Source organism: Fistularia commersonii, chromosome 34 (assembly GCF_037954325.1).
Source record: "Fistularia commersonii isolate RoL2024-O1a breed Wild chromosome 34, RoL_Fcom_v1.0, whole genome shotgun sequence".
Lineage (NCBI taxonomy): Eukaryota > Metazoa > Chordata > Actinopteri > Syngnathiformes > Fistulariidae > Fistularia > Fistularia commersonii.
In genome coordinates, this window is record NC_141317.1 from 10,983,496 (window position 1) to 11,005,000 (window position 21,505).

Consider the following 21,505-nt stretch of genomic DNA (forward strand, 5'->3'; position numbering starts at 1 on the left):
TTGTTTGTCTTCCCGACCCGCCCCGACCCGACCCGACCCGCCCCGACCCGCCCCGACCCGCTCAGCCACATCCAGACTCCAACTTCTACGCTTCATCTTCGTTCCGATGTAAACAAAAAAATCCTGAAGTTGGAAACGTTTGTTCAGAATCATTGACCGGATTCTGTGATTCGGAATCCAAATTTGATTGTAAATCCAAATCTGATCCTAATCCCGCTCGGAACCCCAATCTGAGTCCGAGTCAGAGCCAGAATCTGATCGGTCTCACGTGAAGAGATGCAGAGGAGAATCATTAGGCATCGAACATAGAAAATGTATTCAAGTAATTAACGTCATTTTAACCTCAATTTAGATTGAATTTAATCCAAGATAAAACCGAACTAAACTAGATATTCAGAGCGCCAGGTCTCAAGGAAGGCCTGAGGCAGAGGAAGCCCCGCCCCCTGCTCCGAGCGGCGGCGGGGGGCGGGGCCGGGACGCGGCGCTCCACCTGCTGCCATCTCAGACAGAAAGTGTAAATAGTAAAATGTGTTGTTGTTTGTTGTCATTCTGTCTTCGTGCTCGTCTGCCAAACCATGTCGGCCAGAACACACACACACACACACACACACAACCACACACAGTACTGTTGGTCCAAAAGCTTCACAGGAGAAAAAGCAGCAGGTTCTTTTGGACTTTAGTTTCCTGATTGCAGGGTTTGAGTTTCCGTCTGAATAATGAAATGACAATAATCTTATAATGAACTAAGAATATTGATAATGATGAAAATGATAATCTTCTCTAATCCAGACTAAATTAACGTCGGCCTTTCGCATCGTTTTGATCTTTTTGTTCTCACGTTTTCATTTTTTGTGCTATTTTTTGGATCATGTTCCAGCTGAGCTCAAAAACGCCTCAGCCTGTCAGACGCTGTGATGTCACCACGATGTCATCACGACATCGTCTGCCATTCGGTTTCGGTTGTATCCTCGAGGTCGTCCATCGGACGCCGCCCGCTCTCTGTCAGAGGGAAATTGATTGACACCTGGCGGCCGGTGAAGGTTCCACCGCGCTCACCTCCGGTTCTGGCTCCAGATGTTTGTATTCCGTGGAGTGAAGAAGATGGTTGTCAGCGAAGCGACTGAGAGACGGATCGAACCCCCTCTGATCCTCAGGCGTCTAAGTTTCCCGCCCAAAACTGCAGGTGACATCATAGCCGGCCACTTCCTGGGACTTCCTGCGAGCGCTGTCTTCCATCCGTCCGGTTAGCTGAGAGGGCTAGCCTCGCTAACCAGCTCTACTAGTAGCATCCACAGGGGGGTGGCCTCCGCCGCGGTGACCTCTGACCCCTGCGAGGGTCTCCACGCTGTGCCACTGTGTCCTCCACCTAACGACGGCAATAAAACTAATGTCATGACTAACCGTGGCTCGTCTCCATGGTAACTGCGTGCCCGGTGTTTGTTTCTCTAGCTAGACCGTGGAAGAAGGAACGACGGCTGGTTTCCACAGGACTCGATCCTGCCGCCGAACCTTTGAGAGGAGCTGGAGATGAAGAACATCTAAAATAAAACCAGTTTCAGGCTCAGAAGGTCCAGTTCCTTCCTCACACAGCAAAGCTTCAGGACGCCAAACTCCACCTGGAGGTTTCCTGGGTTTTTACCAACCAGGACCGAACATCAGATTCAGGTTCTCTTGAAGTCTCGGATCCTCGACAGACACCGAGAGCGTTAGAACATCCATCCAACCGATGTCTGCACCGCCTGCTCTGCTCCCAGGGCCTTGGGGGGGCGAGGGGCGGAGCCTATTGCAGCTGTGATATGGGGGGAGGCGGGGTTCAGCCTGGACCACACACACACACACACATCTGTTCGGGTGTCCGGTGGAGCTCCTGCGTGTGTTTGGAACCCCGGCAGACACGGCGAGAACATGGGAGACTCCACACAGGAAGGAATCATGAAGGAATCCAAACCAGGACCTCCTGCTGTGAGGGACACCAGGTTAGGGCATCTTCAGTCCGTATCTTGCTTAGCCAATCACAGCGGTCTCTCTGGCAGGAGGCGGGGTTTCACCTGGACGGTCGGCCGTCAATCATCTTTGCATTCGCTCTCCTTCACACCTGTGGACAAGTCGAGGTGACGACGATGAAGAAAGCTCTTCTATTTGCGCCACCTGCGTGACCTTTGACCCCTGTGTGGAGCCACCACGCAGCGCCGCGGAGCAGACGGGAGCGCTCCGAGCCCCTCCTCCTGCTCCTGGGCGCCCAGGCCGTCCCCAGGTCCCAGAAAGTGGCGACAGGAACACCAGGACCCCGGCGGTCAGCTGAAAGCCGATCCGAAAGCTGAAAGCGGACTTCCAGGAGGGCGCGCCGCGTGGCTGCCATTTTAAGACGCCGAAAAGACACGCTAAGTTTAGACGCACACATTCCATATTCATTGACAAAGAAGAGAAGCTACTACAGCAGGTGCTTTCTCCTACAGACATCAGACCTCCTGGAGACAAAACACAGCATCTGATCCTCACCTGGATCTCCCGATGTACCGGGCCAACTCACAGGAACCTGGGCTGGAGAAGAAATGGGGGCCCTGAAACCTGAGGAGGAAAACAAGTGGAGCCTCGAGAAGCAAAGGTCTGAAACCGGAGAAGACCAAAGTCCAGGACCCCTCAGGAGAAGAGCAGAAGAACTTGGAAAGAATCACCACCGCTTTCTTTGCCCCTTTATTGAAACCAAGATGCAAACAAAGGACTTTCTGCTGTCGGAGGGACTCGTCCTGGCCTTTGACCTCACACCTGACCACCAGGGGGGCTCAGGGGTCACCTGACCGGCGCCGCCGGAGGCTGGAGTGAAAACTGCTTTGGGTTCTTTAGCCCATGAGTCCAACAGATGGGGGAGATGGTGGATGCCGGCCAGGTGGTGTGTGTGTGTGTGTGTGTGTGTGTGTGTGTGTGTGTGTGCGCGCACTGGCGTCACCTTTCCGAGGGGACGCAAACAGATGTTCTGGAGCTCAGATGTTTCAGTCCTTACAGGAAGGTGAGCAGGACCAGGAAGATGGTCCTGATGGCCTGCAAGACCAGCGTTCTCCAGAGGGGCCGTCGTAAACAAGCAGGACCTCTTAAGGAGGCCGTGACCTCTGACCCCGCGCAAGGACAATTTCTGGAACTACGATGCTGACAATGGCGTGGCAGGAAGTGGGATGAGAGGCGCGCCGCGTGCCGCCGTCTCCTTGACGTTGCCGCGGAAAACACAAAGAACCAATAAGCGCAAAAGTCTTCGGTGCAAAAACAAAAAGTGAGAAGAGAGTCACATATTTGGACCGTCCGTCGGATCAAAACCAGTTCCGACTCCATCAAAGATTAGACAGGAAGTGACATCACAGCGAGCGGGACGCGGATGAGGAGGACCAGAAGACGCCGCCATCAGTCGGACTTCTTGTCGCTGCTGGCCTGCGGACACAAAGCGGCAGGTTGGACCGCGTGCGTGACTTCGTACCCAAGGGAACGATCGGAACTCGGACGATATCGTGATGTCACCGCCCCTGGCCCCGCCCCCGGCCCCGCCCCCCCATCGGAAATATTCACATCATTGGCCTCAGGAACGTTTGGAGAACAGAGAAAGAACGCTGCAGATCAGCAGGCTCCTGCAGCCATCGATCTACCTCTGCCTCTTCAAGTGTGTGTGTGTGTGTGTGTGTGTGCGCGCGCGCGCACCAAACACTCCTACGTGTTACATAACTACTTGTCCTAAAGTGTGTGTAGTAGATATGAGGTGTTCCAGCTGCTGTAAGCCTGATCTCACACACAAATATGATACAAGTGGTGTGTGTGTGTGTGTGTGTGTGTGTGTGTGGGGGGGGGGGGGGTCTGAACCGGTGTCAGCTGGTTGATGAGTTTAGATGGAGGGCTGATATTTACAGTACGCTGTTCAATGCAGACCTGGACCAGAGCAGGTCACCTGACCAGCCTCAGCGACCACACACCTTCAGCTGCTGGCACTTCAGCCACTGTGTGTGTGTGTGTGTGTGTGTGTGTGTGTGTGTGTGTTACCAGCAGCTTGCTGTGCTCCTCCAGGAGTCGGTCGTACTCCACAGTCAGGTTCTGAGCCTGTTTCTTCATGGCAGAGACATCACTGTCAGACTTCTGGAGAGCTGTGAAGGCACGCACGCACGCGCGCGCACGCACACACACGCACGCACGCACGCACACACACATGCGCACACACACACACACACACACACACACACACACACACACACACACACACACACACACACACAGTGAGATCCCAGGCCTGTTGTGCAGCCCACTGCTCCTGATAGTGTCTCCACCTGCCAAGGTATTCCTGCTCATCTGCCCTCACACACCTTTCTTGGTGGCTTCCAGCTCCTCCTTCAGCATCTTCACGTCCTCCTTCAGACTCTTGTTCTCCTCCTGGACTCCAGGACCCTTCTTCCCAGCCTCCGGCACCTCCAGACCGGCCTCCTTCATCTTCTGCAACACAGATATCTGCAGTGAGACCACGTTCCCCGCCGACGCCCAGTGTTGGCCTACATGTTCCACCAGGTCGTGTCATCGGTTCCATCTCCAAACATCTGACTCATTTCATCGTCCGTTCATTGAGACTTTACTATCTTGTTGTCATGGAAACACAGGCAGTCCACAGAGGGCCTGTGGGGATCAGGCTCCACTGCCCGGCAGAGCAACAGGTGCTCATTCCTAACGGGCCCGACCTCAGACTGACTCAACAGCTGCACTCCCTGACACACACACACACACACACACACACACACACACACACACACACACACACACACACACACACACACACACACACACACACACACACACACACACACACACACACACACACACACACACACACACACACACACACACACACACACACACACACACACCACAGGGTTCGTCAATAATCACCTCCTTGTTCTGCAGACGTGACGACAGACACGAACCAATCAGAGCGAGCATGCGGGGTCACATGACAGCACCTCTTACAGGAGCCGGACCCAGTAAAGGTCTGAACACATCCAGCCTTCTGAGGGTCTGGAATCTACACCTGTTACACACACGTGTGTGTGACAGCAGGCTGAGATGGCGGGTCTGAATGAATGAGGGTTATTAACGTGTTAGCAACACGTTAGCAACACGTCCACTGACTAAGGCAGTGTTTTTACTGGTGCAGGCAGAGGGCCGTTACTGCCTCATTTGAGTCCATCTGTCTTCTGGACGTCTGAATCTGAGATCTCTGGTTTATGTGGAGCAGCTGCTTCCTCCCGTCACCGCAGACGCTCACATTCAGCCGTTCATCCGGCGGTGGAGATCATGGATTTATCTGGACCGGGCTGCGGCGGAGCGGCTCAGAACGTCACTGCTGCAGAAGCCCGTGGAGGCTTCTTGGAGGATGAAGCCTTCAGAGGCCAAACGCAGCTTCAGCAGGAATAACAGATACTTCCTGGAACATGTGTGTGTGTCACATGCAGATGAAGCAGTTTCTCCTTTTAGCGTCAGGGTCGAGGTGATCTGCCCCCGGTCGGGTTACTCACTGTATGTGTGTTTGTGTGTATGAATGTGTGTGTGTGTGTGTGTGTGTGTGTGTGTGTGTGTGTGAGAGACCTCCTGCAGCAGCTCGTTGTCCTCCATGTACTTCTTGGCGGCAGCGCTCGCTCCCTCCGCCTGCTTCTTGAAGGCCTCGTTGGACGCCATCAGGGACGCCTGCTGGGACAAGAGGGTGGCCAGGCGACGCAGTATCCTGCATGGACACACACACACACACACACACACACACACACACACACACACACACAGTACAGGGTCACACCTGCTCCAAGTCCCTTCAGGGTCAAAGGTCACAGTCCCAGCTGAGGTTACTACTCTTCAGTGACAGCAGGATGTATGATGTCAGAGTGTGTGTACCATCACACTTGATACCACCTCACACTCTGTCCTGACAGAAACTGTGTGTGTGTGTGCGCGTGCAGCTGCCAGCACTGACAAGCCATGTTGTAAGAGTAGTTAACAGCCAGGGGGCGGGGCCTCTGGAAGGGCAAATGTACAGAGTAACTGCCCCATTCCTGCCACAGGGGTGTGTGTGTGTGTGTGTGTGTGTGTGTGTGTGTGTGTGTGTGTGTGTGTGTGTCAGACCCGGACCAGGTAGTAGTCGGGCCCTGGGCTGTGGGGGGGGTGTCATGTCTGAGGCTCCCCGGCGTGGCTCCAAATATGGCGGTGCTTCCTTCTGCTGTCTAAAATAAGGCTCAGCTGCCGCTCGCCGCCGCGGCTCCTTCTTCTGTGAGGGGCCGGACATTCCTGAGCCCGACGCCGCCGTCTGAGGGCTCCGTCTAAATGCTGGAGCAGCTGCTTCATCACATCCTGCACGTCCACAGCGAGCGGCGCGGCTACAAGTCCTCTGCTGCCCCCTGCAGGCTAACCTGGACCTCACACACTGACCTCCTAGATCTGCTCCTCACTCCTGCAGCGCCCACAGTGAGCTGGCCAATCACAGAGCCCCATTCCTCATAAACACTGGTCTTCAGGAGGTAACCCTGTGTGTGTGTGTGTGTGTGTGTGTGTGTGTGTGTGTGTGTGTGTGTCTCACAGGCAGAGCAGCAGGGCGAAGCCAGCGATGTAGAGGTTCCTCTGAGATCTGAACAGCTTCATGTGGATGTGCTCAATGGCTGTGGGGTTGTTGTTCAGGTCCACCTTCTCAGTCACACTGTACTTCCTCACCTCACGGAATGCATCTAAACACACACACACGGTTTAGTAAACAAAAAACGACTGACACCAGAAGTTGAAGATCCCACAGGAGACATCTCACACCCCTGGACTAAAGAGCACCAAGGATCTGTGCTGGTCCTTGATCTTCTGGACACATTGCTCCAGCCAATCACATGATCAGATGACAGGATGAAGATTTCGGACCTACAGTAGCTTAAGAGTGGAGGATCTAGGAGGACCTCCCTTGGGACATGAACTTCCGACGAGGGCTAGTCATGGGATCTCCAGTCATGTCTGGTCTTCTGCTTGGTCATTGGTCCAATCAGGGCAGAGCCCTCCCAGACCACAGAACAACCACTGTAGCGTAGCGTAGCGTAGCATAACACACACACACACACACACACACACACACACACACACACACACACACACACACACACACACACACACACACACACACACACACACACACACACACACACTGACCGATGAGCAGGAAGACGAGGATGGCCATGGCCACCATGAAGTATGTGTTTCCATAGAGGGCGATCGTCTGGATGATCCGAGACCTGAAGACCTGACTCCACCTAGAGAGAGAGACACACACACACAAGACAGAGATTGAGCTGCAGTGCCCCCTAGTGGACAAACACAATCAGTACATCTGGACCCGCAGCTCCACAACAGGACCAGGTCAGTGCGGGTCCAGGTCTTTGGTGAGGTCCTGTAGTCCAGAGAAGAGGTCTGTGATATCTGCTGGACATGAATGTGTTCTCTCCCCTCCAACTACTGATGTGACCACCAGCTTTGTCTTCACCGCTTCCGCCTATGAATGCAGTCATGGTGGTCGGGGGTCAGAGGTCACAGGGCGCGCTCACCTCTTGGGGGAGATGAAGGGGATACACAGCAGGAGGACCAGGAAGACCTCTGCATACAGGAAGGTGGCCACGGCTGTCCACTGCAGACTCATCCTGAAGACCTGAGGAGACACAGGTCACATGACTGGGGCGCCGGCATCCGTGGTGTGTACAAGGGGGGCCTTGGAACTAGTGGATCCCCCAAACAGCCCCCATAACAATTGGATCCCCCAAACAATCCTTGTAAAGGGACCCCCAAAAAGTCCTTGTAAAGGGGACCCCCTAAGTCCTCATAATGAGTGGATCCCCTACAGTACTTTTAAAGGGGACCCCCCAAAAAGTCCTTGTAAAGGGGACCACCCAACAGTACTCATAACAAGTGGACCCCCCTAACAGCCCTCGTAGAGGGGACCCCCCCCAAATAGTCCTCATGAGGAGTGGACCCACCCAACCAGTCCTTGTAAAGGGGACCCCCAAACAGTCCTTGTAAAGGGGACCCCCAAACAGTCCTCAAAACGAGTGGACCCCCCCAACAGCCCTTGTAAAAGGGACCCCCCAACAGTCCTTGGAAAGGGGACCCCCAAACAGTCCTTGGAAAGGGGACCCCCTAACAGCCCTTGGAAAGGGGACCCCCTAACAGCCCTTGGAAAGGGGACCCCCAAACAGTCCTTGTGAAGGGGACCCCCAAACAGTCCTTGTGAAGGGGACCCCCATCCCTCTACGCTGGCTCCGGGGGGCGTGGCCGGCGCAGATGCTGCGTCACGCAGCTCCAGGTAATAGATGGAGCCCGGCGGTTGTTTCACTGGCGCAGATTTGAAAGCACAACATTGAAATCAGACCGTCTACGCGGCGGACAAAGGGGGTTCCCCCGGATCCCCAAAAACCGACCGGAACGGAGAAGCAGTTCGCAACGCCGACGTCAACAATGATGCGGCGAGGGCCCCGTGTATTTCCTGAAAGCAGTGAAACCTCACCGGGTTTGGGCGGTGATGCTAAAGCTAAAGCTAGGCAATGTTGACGTTTGCGGGCTGCATCTACTTCCTGGAGTCTGCCCAACTTTCTCCGCTGAAAGCGAACAGCAAACAACAGCGGCGTTTGGCGCCGCACTGCCGTTATTTATCGCTCGTGCGAACAGGAAGCGCCGTGCTGGCCTCGCTATGCCGCCGTCAAACAAACAGTAGGTGGGGAAGAAGCTCACCTGTGGAGGTGCGGCTAAACCGTGATAAGACCGTCCGCACCGTCAAGCTAAGGCTGCTAACCTCCCGAAGCCTCACTTCCGGATTCCGGTACTAAATGCCAGCTCATCCCCATCCGGCCACGTGATTGGTTACAGCCACACAAAGGGGCGTGGCCAGTGTGCGACTCCAATAGGGCGTTGAGCCCTCGCCTTCTTCCTATTATTATTAGCATTATCATTATTATTATAAATGTATTTATCTGTCGGGCCAATCAAATCCCACCAACATTCGGACATTACCTGAGAGTCTGTTACTCTTCAATAAGATAAGATAAGATAAGATAAACTTTATCAATTCTCATCGGGGAAATCCCTTTGTCACAGCAGCTTAACCGTTATAATGTGAAAAAAAAAAGTAAAATAAATATGAATATGACTATACATTGAAGTCAGAAGACAGAATATAGCAAGACATCCACAAATAAATAGACAGCAGATAGATAGACAGCAGACAACGACAACAACAACAACAGCAACAACATCAGGGATAACAATAGGCAACATCAAGGAACAGTGAGGGTGAAAAATAGACAACCAGAATCAAACGACAATATAGTGGCAAAAATAGATAGCGATGAATAAAAGAAATCAACAAATAATAGGCGGGATGTGTGCGGGCTGGGACAAACAAGGGAAAAAGAGACAGCAGAGTTAGGGCATGACATGTGAATGGAATGATTTTATGTTGTTATTGCTCCAAAGATTTTCCACCTGGTATGTGAGCACATTGTGTATCTTAAGAATATCTATGGCTGGAAAAGGTGACCCCGAATTCTTCTGGGGCGCAGTTCACTCCCCGACCGGCAGCGGCTACACAATGTTGAACAAAGAGGGGGGCGGAAGCGGGACGTCTCACTCGTCTTATTTGCTGAGTTCATGATTAAATCAGAGACGCGCTCACACACACACTCCAGCTTCAACCAATCTAAGTTGTGTGCGTGTGTGTGTGTGTGTGTATGTGCAGGTCAGTGATGTTCAGTCAATAGAGGCATCATGGAAAGAAAATATAAAAGTGAAAAAAATTATGAAATGGTGATTCAGTGATGTGTACTATTAAGTTATTTTCCACATGACTTCACCATTTTTAGTGTTTTTCTTTTTTTCAAAATCGCTAAAAAAATCACATTTACCATTCAGATATGAAGAAGAGATATGCATTGACACGGCAACCAGCTGATCCAACTATGGCTTGGGCAATGATTCTGCTAACTGTGCAAGCATGCTATGCACTGAGACCAGAGAGCTGTCTCTGTGTATGTCACTATCAAAAAAACACTTTTAATATATGAACTAAATTTCCATAGTTTAGCTGATGTGTCGAATGTTTTTCATCAACAACTGTAACATGTTTCTTGTGCTGAGTGATCCTAAAATAGTGTGAAGAGACATGAAGTGAGGCAGGCAGTGACGGTGCCTCATGGTAGGAGGCGCCGCTGATCCCATGGATCCTTCTGACTGCTCGGATACAGAATAACATAATTAGCAATAGCAAGCTAGGAGGATCTCCCCGTCCCCGTCCGGTGAGGGATGAATGGTGAGGGATGAATGTAAATCTCCTGGGCAGCTTCTCCACTTCTCCACCTTTTGGCCCAGAAGGATCTCATTCAAACTGTTCCTGAGGCAACAAAGTTGCTCCGGCCGGTGGTCACCGTTCCGGGTACGACAGCGTCGGCGGAGCGCTCGTTCTCGGCATCGAAAAGACTCCAAACATACAGTGGGAACAGGACCGATCAAGGACGACTGTCTTCACTGGCAGTGATTTCCATTGAGACGGAGAGACTTTTAAAACAGAAGAAAGATAAGGAAGACTTCTACAAGCAAGTTATCCATGCTTTTCTTCAGAAAGAGCGGCGCATGGACTTCATTTATAAGGTAAGAGATAATAATGTTTTTTTTTAATGTGCCATTTTTCTATGCTACAGTTTGTATATGTAAAGAATGCTGACATAATATTTTAAACGAAACTGCTGCCAATAAAATGGTGAATAAGCTTCTCTGTAGGTTCATTATTTGTAAATCTGGCTGTGATGACGTCAGTGCCTCAGCAGCCATGAACCTCAGCGCACGTCATTGGTGCAAGTGTATGTGTGTGTACGTGTGTGTGTGCTGGAATAGTACGTTAGTGTATGAATGAATGAATAAATGGACATGCTCATCGCTAGATGAGTTGGAAGTCCCGTCTGTCTGTTTTTTTTTATTTATTTCTTTGGTTTAATTTATTTGTTTGGTTGGGACAGTACGTGTTAATGAACACACATGAGGCGTGCATGTAAACACACCACTCCGGATTGTCCATGGGCTAATTTGCATCCGTTCTTTGCACTCTTATTCATCCTGACCTATTGTACATGTTTTTAGTGGTAGGAGAACCCGGAGTACCCGGAGGAAACCTCCGCAGACACGGGGAGGACATGCAAACTCCCCGTCACACCTCGCTGGGAAGCACCAGCACTAACCGCTGCGCTACCGTGCTGTCGCTGACCTGTCTGTCGGTCTGACTAACCAGCAATTCTTAACCCGGGTTCCATCCAACCCCGGGGGTTCGGCGGAGGTCGAGACACACTCACCCGACTCATAGAATTGGTGAAGACGCGCCCCGCTCGGCCATCGCCGCCTGCAGGCGGTCACGCTCGGCGCGCTCAGTCGTCAACTTGTGACCGTCGGGACACTACGGTCGTGTGATTTCTTTCTCAATGTTTGAATCTACGCAGCAAAAAAAGAAACGTCTGGATTCACATGTATGACGAAAGCTGCTGGGCGTCCTTACGGCATGATTTGCAATGCCAAGTTTAGGAATTCCAGTCTGGCGCCGGCAAAACTACGGGAAAGTGTCCCTCGGTCCCACTATTGTCTATTACTGTTATGTTTTTACTTGAAACTCTGGCACAACAATTTCCTTCGGGATTAATAAAGTTGTTCTCATCTCATCTCATCATCATCTCATCTTCCTGGAGATGGGGAATACAAGACCTTCTCCACAAGAACACAATACAAGAACACAACGGTTGGTGAATTCAAGGTGAGGAGAGCCAGATTCGCTGGAAAGGCTCCTCTGCCGGTTCTGGGCTTCATAGCCATCAACGAACCCATCTTCGACCCGATGAAGAAGGGTTCGGTGAACACGCGTATGAAACCGCTGGGGTCCAGGATCTGGAAGCGCTCGCGGACCAGTCTGAGGCTCAGCTCCGGCCTCTGCGCGGCTGTCGTCGCCACCGGGGGGCGCTGTGGGCTCAGCAGCCCTCCAGCCACTGGACCTCCACCCTCAGGAGGAAGGTGGAGAAGGAGGGCGACCTGGAGATCTGGCAGCTTCCTCCAACCAGCCGCTCCTCCCCTCCTCCACCCGCATCCCTCTGAGGACTGGCACCTACTGTTGCCATGGCGACGTCAGTCGTTCCACTGCGATCGTAACCCGGCAGACGTCCTTTCATCTCCAACAGACTCCATGTTTGTAGTTTCCTCCCATCACTTCTTCAAGTGGTTTGGGCCGCTCACGCTTTCCTGTCCCGTCTCTGGACCGCAGCAAAGAGCAACACACACACACACACCACACCCAAAACACACACACCACACCCAACACACACATACACACATACAAACACACACACAAACACACACATACACACACACAAACACCCAAAACACACACACACACACACATGAATACACAGACACACAGACACACACATAAAAGGTCAACAGTCATAAAGAAATTTTATTTGGAGACAACAAGTTTATCCTCTGCTCTCTCCTCCTTTCATCTCAGTGATGGGAGCTGCTGATTGGTCCAGGAGAAGATCCTCAGCGAATAGGGAGGAGGATGGAAGAGGAGGTCGTTGGAAGCAGCCGACAGATGAATTAGTCATGACCATATGCACCCATACACACACACACACACACACACACACACACACACACACACACACACACACACACACACACACACACACACAGTATCACACACAGTGTCACACACAGTGTCACAGACACACACACACAGCATCACACACACACACACACACACACACACACACACACACACACACACACACACACAGGTGCACACTGCAGAGTGAAGTCTCCAGTCGTGCTGGAAAGTGAATCACCTCCTACCACAGCTTGATCCCAGTTGGGTGGACCAGCACCTCTGCACAGTGTGAGTGTGTGTGTGTGTGTGCAGCAGTGTGTTTAATGTCTTTATGTTTCACAGTGAGCGGCCCCCCCTCAGATGCCCCTCCAGTTATCAGCAGCCTGCAGGTCCCCTGCGCTCCGCTTGTCCCGAAGGCGGCGGCGTGGCCGTCCGACAGTAGCGGCGTCCTGCAGGCGGCGGCGTGGCCGTCCGACAGTAGCGGCGCCCGCAGTTGCCCTGAGCGTCCAGCATGAGGAGCCCCTGAGCAGATGGTGGTGAACACAGGAGGCGAGAGGGTGACGAGGAGGAGGAGAAGAAGGGCTTCTGGACATTTGTTTACACCAGTAGGCCTCACCTGTCCATCCAGGTTGTTTGTTCCTGCTCTTGGTTTAGGCTCCGCCCCCTCTGCTGGGATCGCACGGCTCCTGGATGGTGTTCAGCATCCAAAGCCCGAGGTCCGCCAGTGGACTCCCGGCCAGAGTGCGCTCCATCACGGTCCTACCCGGCCTCCTTGGAAACTACACACCGCTTCCCGGAACGGGCCTTCAAGAAGGCTGCCCGGCCTCCAACTGTAAGGTCCGATCTCCTCGGTCCTCGGGACTGAGACGACTCGGAGCTCGCGGGTGAACCGTGACGGCTGTGGTCACATGACCGGCCGCCGCCCAATCATTAGTGACGCAAGGGTCCGTTGCCGGGCAGATTAACTCCGAAGGCTCCGGGAGACCGAGCCTCGTGGAGGCTTTTCAAAATAAAGCTCTTGTGACGGACACAGGAAGTCGGTCTCCTGCGACGTCACGGTCGTCATGTCATGATGATGATGATGATGTCATGTCAGGTCTGCTTCTACACTCCACAGAGGAGACCCTGAAGAAATGTCTCGCTTGAGTTGACCAGTCGCTGCCACGACACGTCTCCAAGAGCATCACCTGACCAGCTTCCACCAAAGATCCAGAAGATCCAGACCCCTTCCTGGACGCAGATGTGGAGGTCCGAGGAGGAGGAGCTGGAAGGACGTCGGTTTGTTCTGACACGCACACACACACACACACACACACACACACACACACACACACACACACACACAGCTGACTCAGCCATGGCATGATTTCAGTTGCCATGACAACATAATCAGAATCAACAGAAACGGTGCTGCGGATCAATGCCTGTCTTTTCTGCCTAACTGATTGATTAGAGGCTCTAATGGCCGCCACACTGAACGACCCATTAGCTAATTGGGGGTGAGGCGGGTGAGGCGGGGGGTCCCCGAGGTCCTGCAGAGCAAAGACAAGCAGGGCCCCCATCAGGCTGGGGTCAAACCTGGATCCCGTCCCCTAACCTCCGGCACCATGAGTCACCTGGACTCAGCACTGAACAACATGTCACCTGCAGAGGAGCTTCACCGAGGTCGCAGATACACCAGGGAGTTGATTACATTACTTTCCAGTCATTTGGCAGACACTGTTGTCCAAAGTGACTTACAAGAAGTGCAAGTCAGTCACTGAAGTAGTCAGAAGTCAGAAGTGACCACTCGACCAACTAGTCGTCTTAGAACCATCAACTGTACATACATACATTCATTTCATTGTTAGTCTTTCTTTTCCAGGGGGGAGCTAAGTGTGATTAGAAGGGTAGTGCTTGGTGAAGAGGTACGTTTTCAGCTCACGGCAAAAGATGGGCAGCGATCCCATCGTTCTGACCCGGGACTTCGTTCCACCACCAAGGAGCCGAGACCGAGAAGAGCTGACACCGGTTGGATCGGCAGCGGGGGCTCTGAGTGACGGGGTGGACGGTCGCCCGGAGGTGGCGGATCGGAGGGGACGGGTAGGGACGTGTGGCTGGACCTGATCCTGGAGATAAGACGGGCCGTCCCATTCACCGCCTGGTAGACGAGCACCAGGGTCTTGGACTTGATGCGGCGGCTACCGGGAGCCAGTGAAGGGACATAAGAAGGGGAGTGTGTGGGAGGATGTGGGACGGTTGAACAGCAGAAGGGCTGCCGCTTTCTGAAGAAGCTCCAGAGGCCTGATGGTCTCTGCTGAGGCACCAGCAAGGAGTTGCAGTAGTCTGGACCAGAGATGACTGGAGCCTGGGTGAGTACCTGAGGAAGTACTTAGGGAAGTACCTGTGGACGTATCTGGGGAAGTATCTGAGGAAGTACCTGGGGAAGTACCTGTGGAAGTACCTGAGGAGGTACCTGGGGAAGTACCTGTGGAAGTACCCGAGGAAGTACCTGAGGAAGTACCTGGGGAAGTACCTGGGGAAGTACCTGAGGAAGTACTTAGGGAAGTACCTGAGGAGGTACCCGGGGAAGTACCTGGGGAAGTACTGAGATGAAAAAAGGCAATCCTGCGGGCCGTGTCTATCCCTTGGAACCCAGACCACTACATGAACATCAGTGGATCCTGTGTGATTTCTAGATTAACAGTGTCCTGGTTGTTCCTGTGGAGGGAGGTGTGTGTGGGGTTCTACGTGGCTCGGTCTAATCTCTGGAGAGCACAAGTTATTACCTCCATTGCATCCCAGGGAATAGTCAGGTCCACAGGGACGCTCCAAGTGTCTGATCCACTTAATAAACTGCAAATAAAAACCCAAAGTCACGAGGCGGTGATAATGATAATTAAGTTTGACACGTCTTGCGGCGGAGCCCCCCCCCCCGTGGCGCTGTATTGACTCTAATCTCTGGAGGGGGTAATTTCCTCCCGAGGGGGTGGAGGTTATTTTCATCTCAGGAATAAACAGCATCATTAAGAGCAGCGAGATGTAGGTTGGCACGATCTAATCCCTGGAGCGCCTCTCTTTTTGTGGGAACACTTCAAACAATGAAGGAACGTTTCATCTGCCTCCATGTGAACACAAACTGAGGGGGATGGGCCAGAACCTGGCCCGGACCCTCTCCTCCACCTGCAGGAACAGGAGGTTTCTGAGGTTCCTCCTGCTTGGTTCTACATGGACTGTTCTGGAAGGATCTGAGCGTTCATCTCAGGGCTCCACTTCTTCCAACTTTCATGGGCTTGACTTCACTCTTCCTCCAAGAAGACCTGACCCATTAGTACATCAGACCCCCCCCCCCCCCCCCCCCCCCACACACACACACACTATCTGGATCTGCCTGGTGTCTCTCTAGTCTCCATCTAAAATGTGCTGCTAATGGGAACTTCCTGTGACATTCATCATTTATTAATAACACACACACACACACACACACACACACACACACACACACACACACCACTCCCTCAGTGGATACAGTCACACAGGCGCACACACACACACACACACACACACACACACAGATACACAGTTTTATACAAAAATAGCCCTAAACTCCATTCAGTCCATTGGCTTTCACAAGCTCTGTTCCTGTAGCACGTTAGCACGTTAGCACGTTAGCCTGGATGGGGACTTGCTGGTGAGACTTGTGGCTCCGCCCCCACATTGCAACAATGGAGTTTCCTCTGACGGAGGATTAGCATGCTAAGCTATGAGGAAGGCAATCAAGAGAGCCTGCCATGACCCCTCAGTCCCAGCGACCCCTGGTCCCGCAGGACGGCGTCTCGCCGACACACACCCTTGAAGACCAAACACCAGCAGAAGCTGCTGTCCATCAGAGCTCCGCCTCCACGGCGGCAGGAGAAACATGCTGACGGAGGGAATCCACTCCCAGACACGGCCCTGTGTGTGTGTGTGTGTGCGTGTGTGTGTCTGTGAGAGAGAGAGAGAATGTGTGTGTATGAGAAAGAGAACGTGTGTGTGTGTGTGTATGTGTGTGTGTGAGAAAGAATATGTGTGTGTGAGAGAGAGAACGTGTGCGTGTGTGTGTGTGAGAGAGAATGTGTGTGTGTGAGAAAGAGAACGTGTGTGTGTGTGTGTGTGTGTGTGTATGTGTGTGTGTGTGTGTGTGTGTGTCTGTGTATGTGTGTGTGTGAGGGAGAGCGTGTGCAGGATCCAGCAGCAAAGACCAAGAGAACCATGACTCATGGCTTTTACCCTTTATGACTGACTGTTAATCTGGGAGAGTGGCTGAGTGTGTGTGTGTGTGTGTGTGTGTGTGTGTGTGTGTGTGTACACCTCTACAGGTAGAAGCTCTGACAGGTTTGGTTGCAGATTTGATGTTATCACCTTTCATCTGTTGAACGGTTGTAGTAGACGTCCAGAAGCTAAGAGGCTGTTGAGGCTCATGAAGAACCTGTTCGGCGCCTGGTGGGACGTTGCTTAGAACCCATCTAGAACCCATTTAAAGCCCCCAAGGAACCTCCGTGGCAGCCGCTTAGAACCCATTTACATTTGGAACCTCAGAACCAGTCTGGAGACCCCGGACCAGTTTGGAGCCCGTTTGGATCCGGCCTAGAAGGTTCCCCTCCAGGAAGTGAGAGGTTTGAAGGTGGAGATCATCCGTTCTCCTCCCGTCCACGAGGCGAGCGCGTCCTCTGGCGTGTCCTCCTGACGCACCAATGAAAGACCACTCCGTTGCGTTTCCATTACACTTTAGTGAAATCACACAAATATACAAACTCAGCTGAAGGCAATGGCGATGTAGAAAAACAGACACAGGCTTTTACAGGAGGAAGGTCCTCCGCCCTCCTCTTCATCACGATGCCACTCCGCACAACCAAACACATCAAAACAAGGCAATGGCAGATGTATCAAAATGGGCTCCGACTACGTCCTGGAGACATGAAGGCGATGCGTCTTCCAGAGACGGATGTTCACGAGGGCGGCGGCGAGGCCCCGTCGATGACGTCGCTGATTGGTCAGCTTGTAACCGGCAGCTTTTGGCGCCCTGGCCTGTTGGAGGTCTTCTCGCCGCCTGCAGCGCCCCCTGGAGGAACACTTCCTCCCAACTAAGACACGATATCCGGCGGGCGGAGCTCCCCGGCGGCGGAGCAAGAAGCCGAGGTTTACAGGTGAAGAAAGAGGATCCGGCTGTGGCCGAGAAGCTCAGCCCACTATGTGAGTGATAATAATAATAATAATAATAATAATATGGTACACAAAGACCCGTCCGGCTCGGCGACCCGTCGTTATGGTAGCAACAAACTGGCCAGGACTCACAGTCAGCGGGGGCGGGGCTAATGGGGGCCGGAGGGTCACGCCCCTGAGGGCGGAGCTTGGACTTACATCGTCAAAGGTGAACATGGCAGTTATTTCATGATTCAGAGTCACTTCTAGAAATCAACAAAAACAGTCCAACGGGAGGCTGCCCAAAACAAAGATGGACGCCGACAGTCAAACAAGGGGCTGCCCAAAACAAAGATGGACGCCGACAGTCAAACAAGAGGCTGCCCAAAACAAAGATGGACGCCGACAGTCAAACAAGAAGCTGCCCAAAACAAAGATGGCCGCTGACAAATAAACTGACAGTCACTTTGCACCTTGGCGTCCGGTGGGCGGGGCTTAAAGGATCGCTTCTCTATTGGCCCGTCTGAATGACGGCCTGACCGAAGCCCCGCCCACCGGATGCAGGGGCGGACGGATGGGTGAGGAACCGAACCGACCGGAAGCCTCGCCCAAGGCTTTGACACGAAAACACACACCGCTTCCATCGGGTTGCACGACTCTGCTCTGTGTGTGTGTGTGTGTGTGTGTGTGTGTGTGTGTGTCAGAGAGATGCTCACAAAGAGATCCTCTGTAATAAATACAACCCACTGGAAAAAATAAATTAAAGGAAAAAAACAAAACAATAAATATTTAATGTTACACAAATATATGTCTGTCTGTGTGTGTGTGTGTGTGTGTGTGTGTGTGTGTGCGTGTGTGTGTGTAACACAAAGACAATGAGGTATATTTATATTATTCTTATTTGTTTCCTAAATGTGGCAGGAATTAGACCGGGCCCTCCCACCGGCCGCTTCAGTCTGTAGCCTCCTCCCAGCTGTGAATGTGTGTGTTTTATGTGTGTGTGTGTGTGTGTGTGCATGCACGCAGACACAAAGACACACACATGCTCTGTAAGCACATGAGCATGTCTAGACGGTTCCACCTTGAGGAACCCTGAGATGTTCTGGCTCCAAGCTCCTTCATAACATTGTGATCGCAGGTCAATAAGTTTCGATAATCAATAATGGCAGAAGCCTTGCTATCGATTGGATTCTTCTGAGGGAGGAGTTTCTTCCTCTTCATCCTAATTTCCTGTCCGTCGTCATGGTTACGGATGTCATCACATTTGCTTTCAATCATTGGGAATCAATGAATTTGGTTACCTGAGAACAGATTCTGATCCGATCAACATGGACCAACTCTGATCAATCACTGATCGTCAGTGGAACAAAGGAGAAAACAGGACGGCACACACACACACACACACACACACACACACACACACACACACACACACACACACATGCTCACACACACACGCACGCACACATACTGAGGGTGTATGGTGTTCCCCGGTGATGAGGAGCACCAGCGGGTCAGAACCAGGACTGGGGCCCGTCTGCAGGGCTGGTTCTGGACCGGAGACCACGTCAGGATGTGGACTGACCTCCGGCCACCTTCTGCAGATCTGGTAACCCACCAGAAGCTCCGCGGCCCGGGAGAGACCAGAAAGAACCGAGCCCGCTCACAACGGACCTGGTCTGAGCCAGGGCTCGGGAACAACCCGGCCCCCTGAAGGTCCCGGTCGGTTCCGCTCCCCCTTCTGGTCCAGATGGTCCTCTCCCCTCTGCTCCGATGGTTCTCAACGTTCAGCTTTATACAAGTTCTTCTCCTCAAAGTCCAAAGTTCTGCTGTTTTTTACAGGAATACGTCATCTTCATCTTCTTCATCTTCTTCATATTATTATTATTATTATTATTATTATTATCTGTTTTTACAATTATGGCCACGAGTCTGAAAGTCCCAGAGTCTGTTCCGGCTCAGACTACATTCCGGTTTGGTCCGAGTCCGGTCCGGGTACCGTGTGTTCCGGTCCGGTCTTTACATGGCACTGAAAGGGGGTCCGACCTGATCTGTGCTGGAATGTATTCAGACGGTTCCTCCTCACTGGGAGGCCTGAGGGCCTGCCAGCAACACAGTGTGTGTGTGTGTGTGTGTGTGTGTGTGTGTGAGAGCGTGTGTGTTGGGGGGGACAGAGAAGAAGGAATGGTGAAGGACACAGGTTCTGGTCTAGGCGTGGGGCTCAGTGTGCTGAGGTTCTGACTGATTGTCCAGATCAAGTCTGAGCTTCCCGGGTCACTCCAGGGTCACTCCAAGGTCAGGTGAAGGCCATTTCTAGGTCAGCTCAAGGTCATTAAAGCTTCAAACAACCTTCTACGCGTGTAGATGGAACCGAAGATCCTCCGACTGTAGCCACAGGAACATCCCTAGATCTGGACGACGGCGTGGGGTTACTATGGAAATGGAGCAGATCTTTCTGCATGTGGTCCAGCAGCCAAGAACCAGTAGTCCGACTTGACCTTCCGGACCGAGCCGAGGCCAGGAGGTCAGACCTTCAGCTCCCGGAAAGACCCGAAGCCAACGTCCAGAAGGTTCTCCTGGAGTCAAACTGATTGGACCTTTGACCGGCAGAAACTGATGGACTGATTGATTGATTGATTGATCGCGGCCCTCTTTTGGCTGACTGCGTGACAGTTCAGAAAACCCAAATAGGCTCCGCCCCCGGCCCCGCCCCCTCCGTGCTGCTCCTCTCAGCTGCTCCCAGACATCAGGTTGATGGCTTGATCCAGTTTGTGCCTCAGCTTGTGTTTGCGGCAGTAACCGTCCCGGTCCAACGCCGTCAGAATCTGCAAAGCAACCACAGCGTCAGGACCCTCAGGACCGTCAGGACCTTCAGGACCTTCAGGACCCTCAGGACCCTCAGGACCCTCAGGACCCTCAGGACCTTCAGGACCTTCAGGACCTTCAGGATCCGGCCTGGTCATCAAGCCCCGTCCCCTCACCTCTTCCTTGTACTTGTTAATGTAGAAGTAGAGCTCGCTGAGTGCGCTCAGCGTGTTGAACTCGTTGCCATGGAGACGGGACTGCTCCACCAGGTAGGCGTCCATGTCCTGGTCGCTGATGCTCGGCATCTTGGAGATATCCCGGTAGTACCTGAGGGCGGGGCGGAGCTTGGACTTAGCATGATAGCTACCACTACACCTTCCTGTGCCAGCTAGTTGAGTCTTGTGCATATTAGCATGGCTAGCGACCACTCATCCTATCGGTGCTAGCTCGTTAGCACTAGCATGTTAGCATTTCAGTAATAGCAGCAGGCGTGTGCGTGGCTACCTCTCCACCCAGCTCTTGTAGTTGGGGATGTCTTTAGCGTAGAGCAGCTTGTTGGAGGGCGAGTCTTTGCCCAGGCGGTGCTCCGAGGTGGAGCAGGAGTCCATGAAGGTCTGGGCCACCACCGACAGGCAGGCGTCCGTGATGCTGCTCTTATGGATGTCGAACACGAACTGCGGGTTCTTGATGACGTTCACCCAGAACCTGAGGGGGAGGCTGGGCACGCACAGGACAACGCTCACTTGCCTGCGGGCCTGCGGGCCTGCGGGCCTGCGGCGGCGAGGGGGCGGTCCTTACCAGTTGCTCTTCCAGGTGTGTCGCACGTCGGGGTCGCTGATCTGCCTCTTGTCCGCCTGCTCGTCCAGGAAGTCA

At 52.9% G+C, this 21,505-nt stretch overlaps 2 protein-coding genes across 2 annotated transcripts in view; both read right to left on the reverse strand.

The window, feature by feature from the left end:
- Positions 1–2,681: 2,681 nt before the first annotated feature.
- On the reverse strand, positions 2,682–8,882 carry bcap31 (B cell receptor associated protein 31). The gene is made up of 8 exons (XM_086142099.1): positions 8,764–8,882; positions 7,587–7,687; positions 7,195–7,295; positions 6,587–6,731; positions 5,608–5,743; positions 4,338–4,464; positions 4,021–4,121; positions 2,682–3,420 (listed from the first exon to the last, which is right to left on the reverse strand). The coding sequence occupies exons 2-8, from the start codon at positions 7,676–7,678 to the stop codon at positions 3,394–3,396; spliced, it is 729 nt and encodes a 242-aa protein (XP_085998225.1). The 5' UTR covers positions 7,679–7,687; positions 8,764–8,882; the 3' UTR covers positions 2,682–3,393.
- Positions 8,883–20,456: 11,574 nt separating this feature from the next.
- The window catches only part of plxna3 (plexin A3), a 39,403-nt gene continuing 38,354 nt past the window's right edge, over positions 20,457–21,505 (reverse strand). Inside the window, exons 35-38 of the mRNA XM_086142100.1 lie at positions 21,431–21,505; positions 21,137–21,349; positions 20,809–20,959; positions 20,457–20,652 (exon numbers count right to left, since the gene is read on the reverse strand). The exon at positions 21,431–21,505 is cut by the window's right edge and continues 95 nt beyond it. Coding sequence (XP_085998226.1) covers positions 20,557–20,652; positions 20,809–20,959; positions 21,137–21,349; positions 21,431–21,505 — 535 coding nt within the window. The 3' untranslated portion in view covers positions 20,457–20,556. The remainder of the gene's footprint in view (positions 20,653–20,808; positions 20,960–21,136; positions 21,350–21,430) is intronic.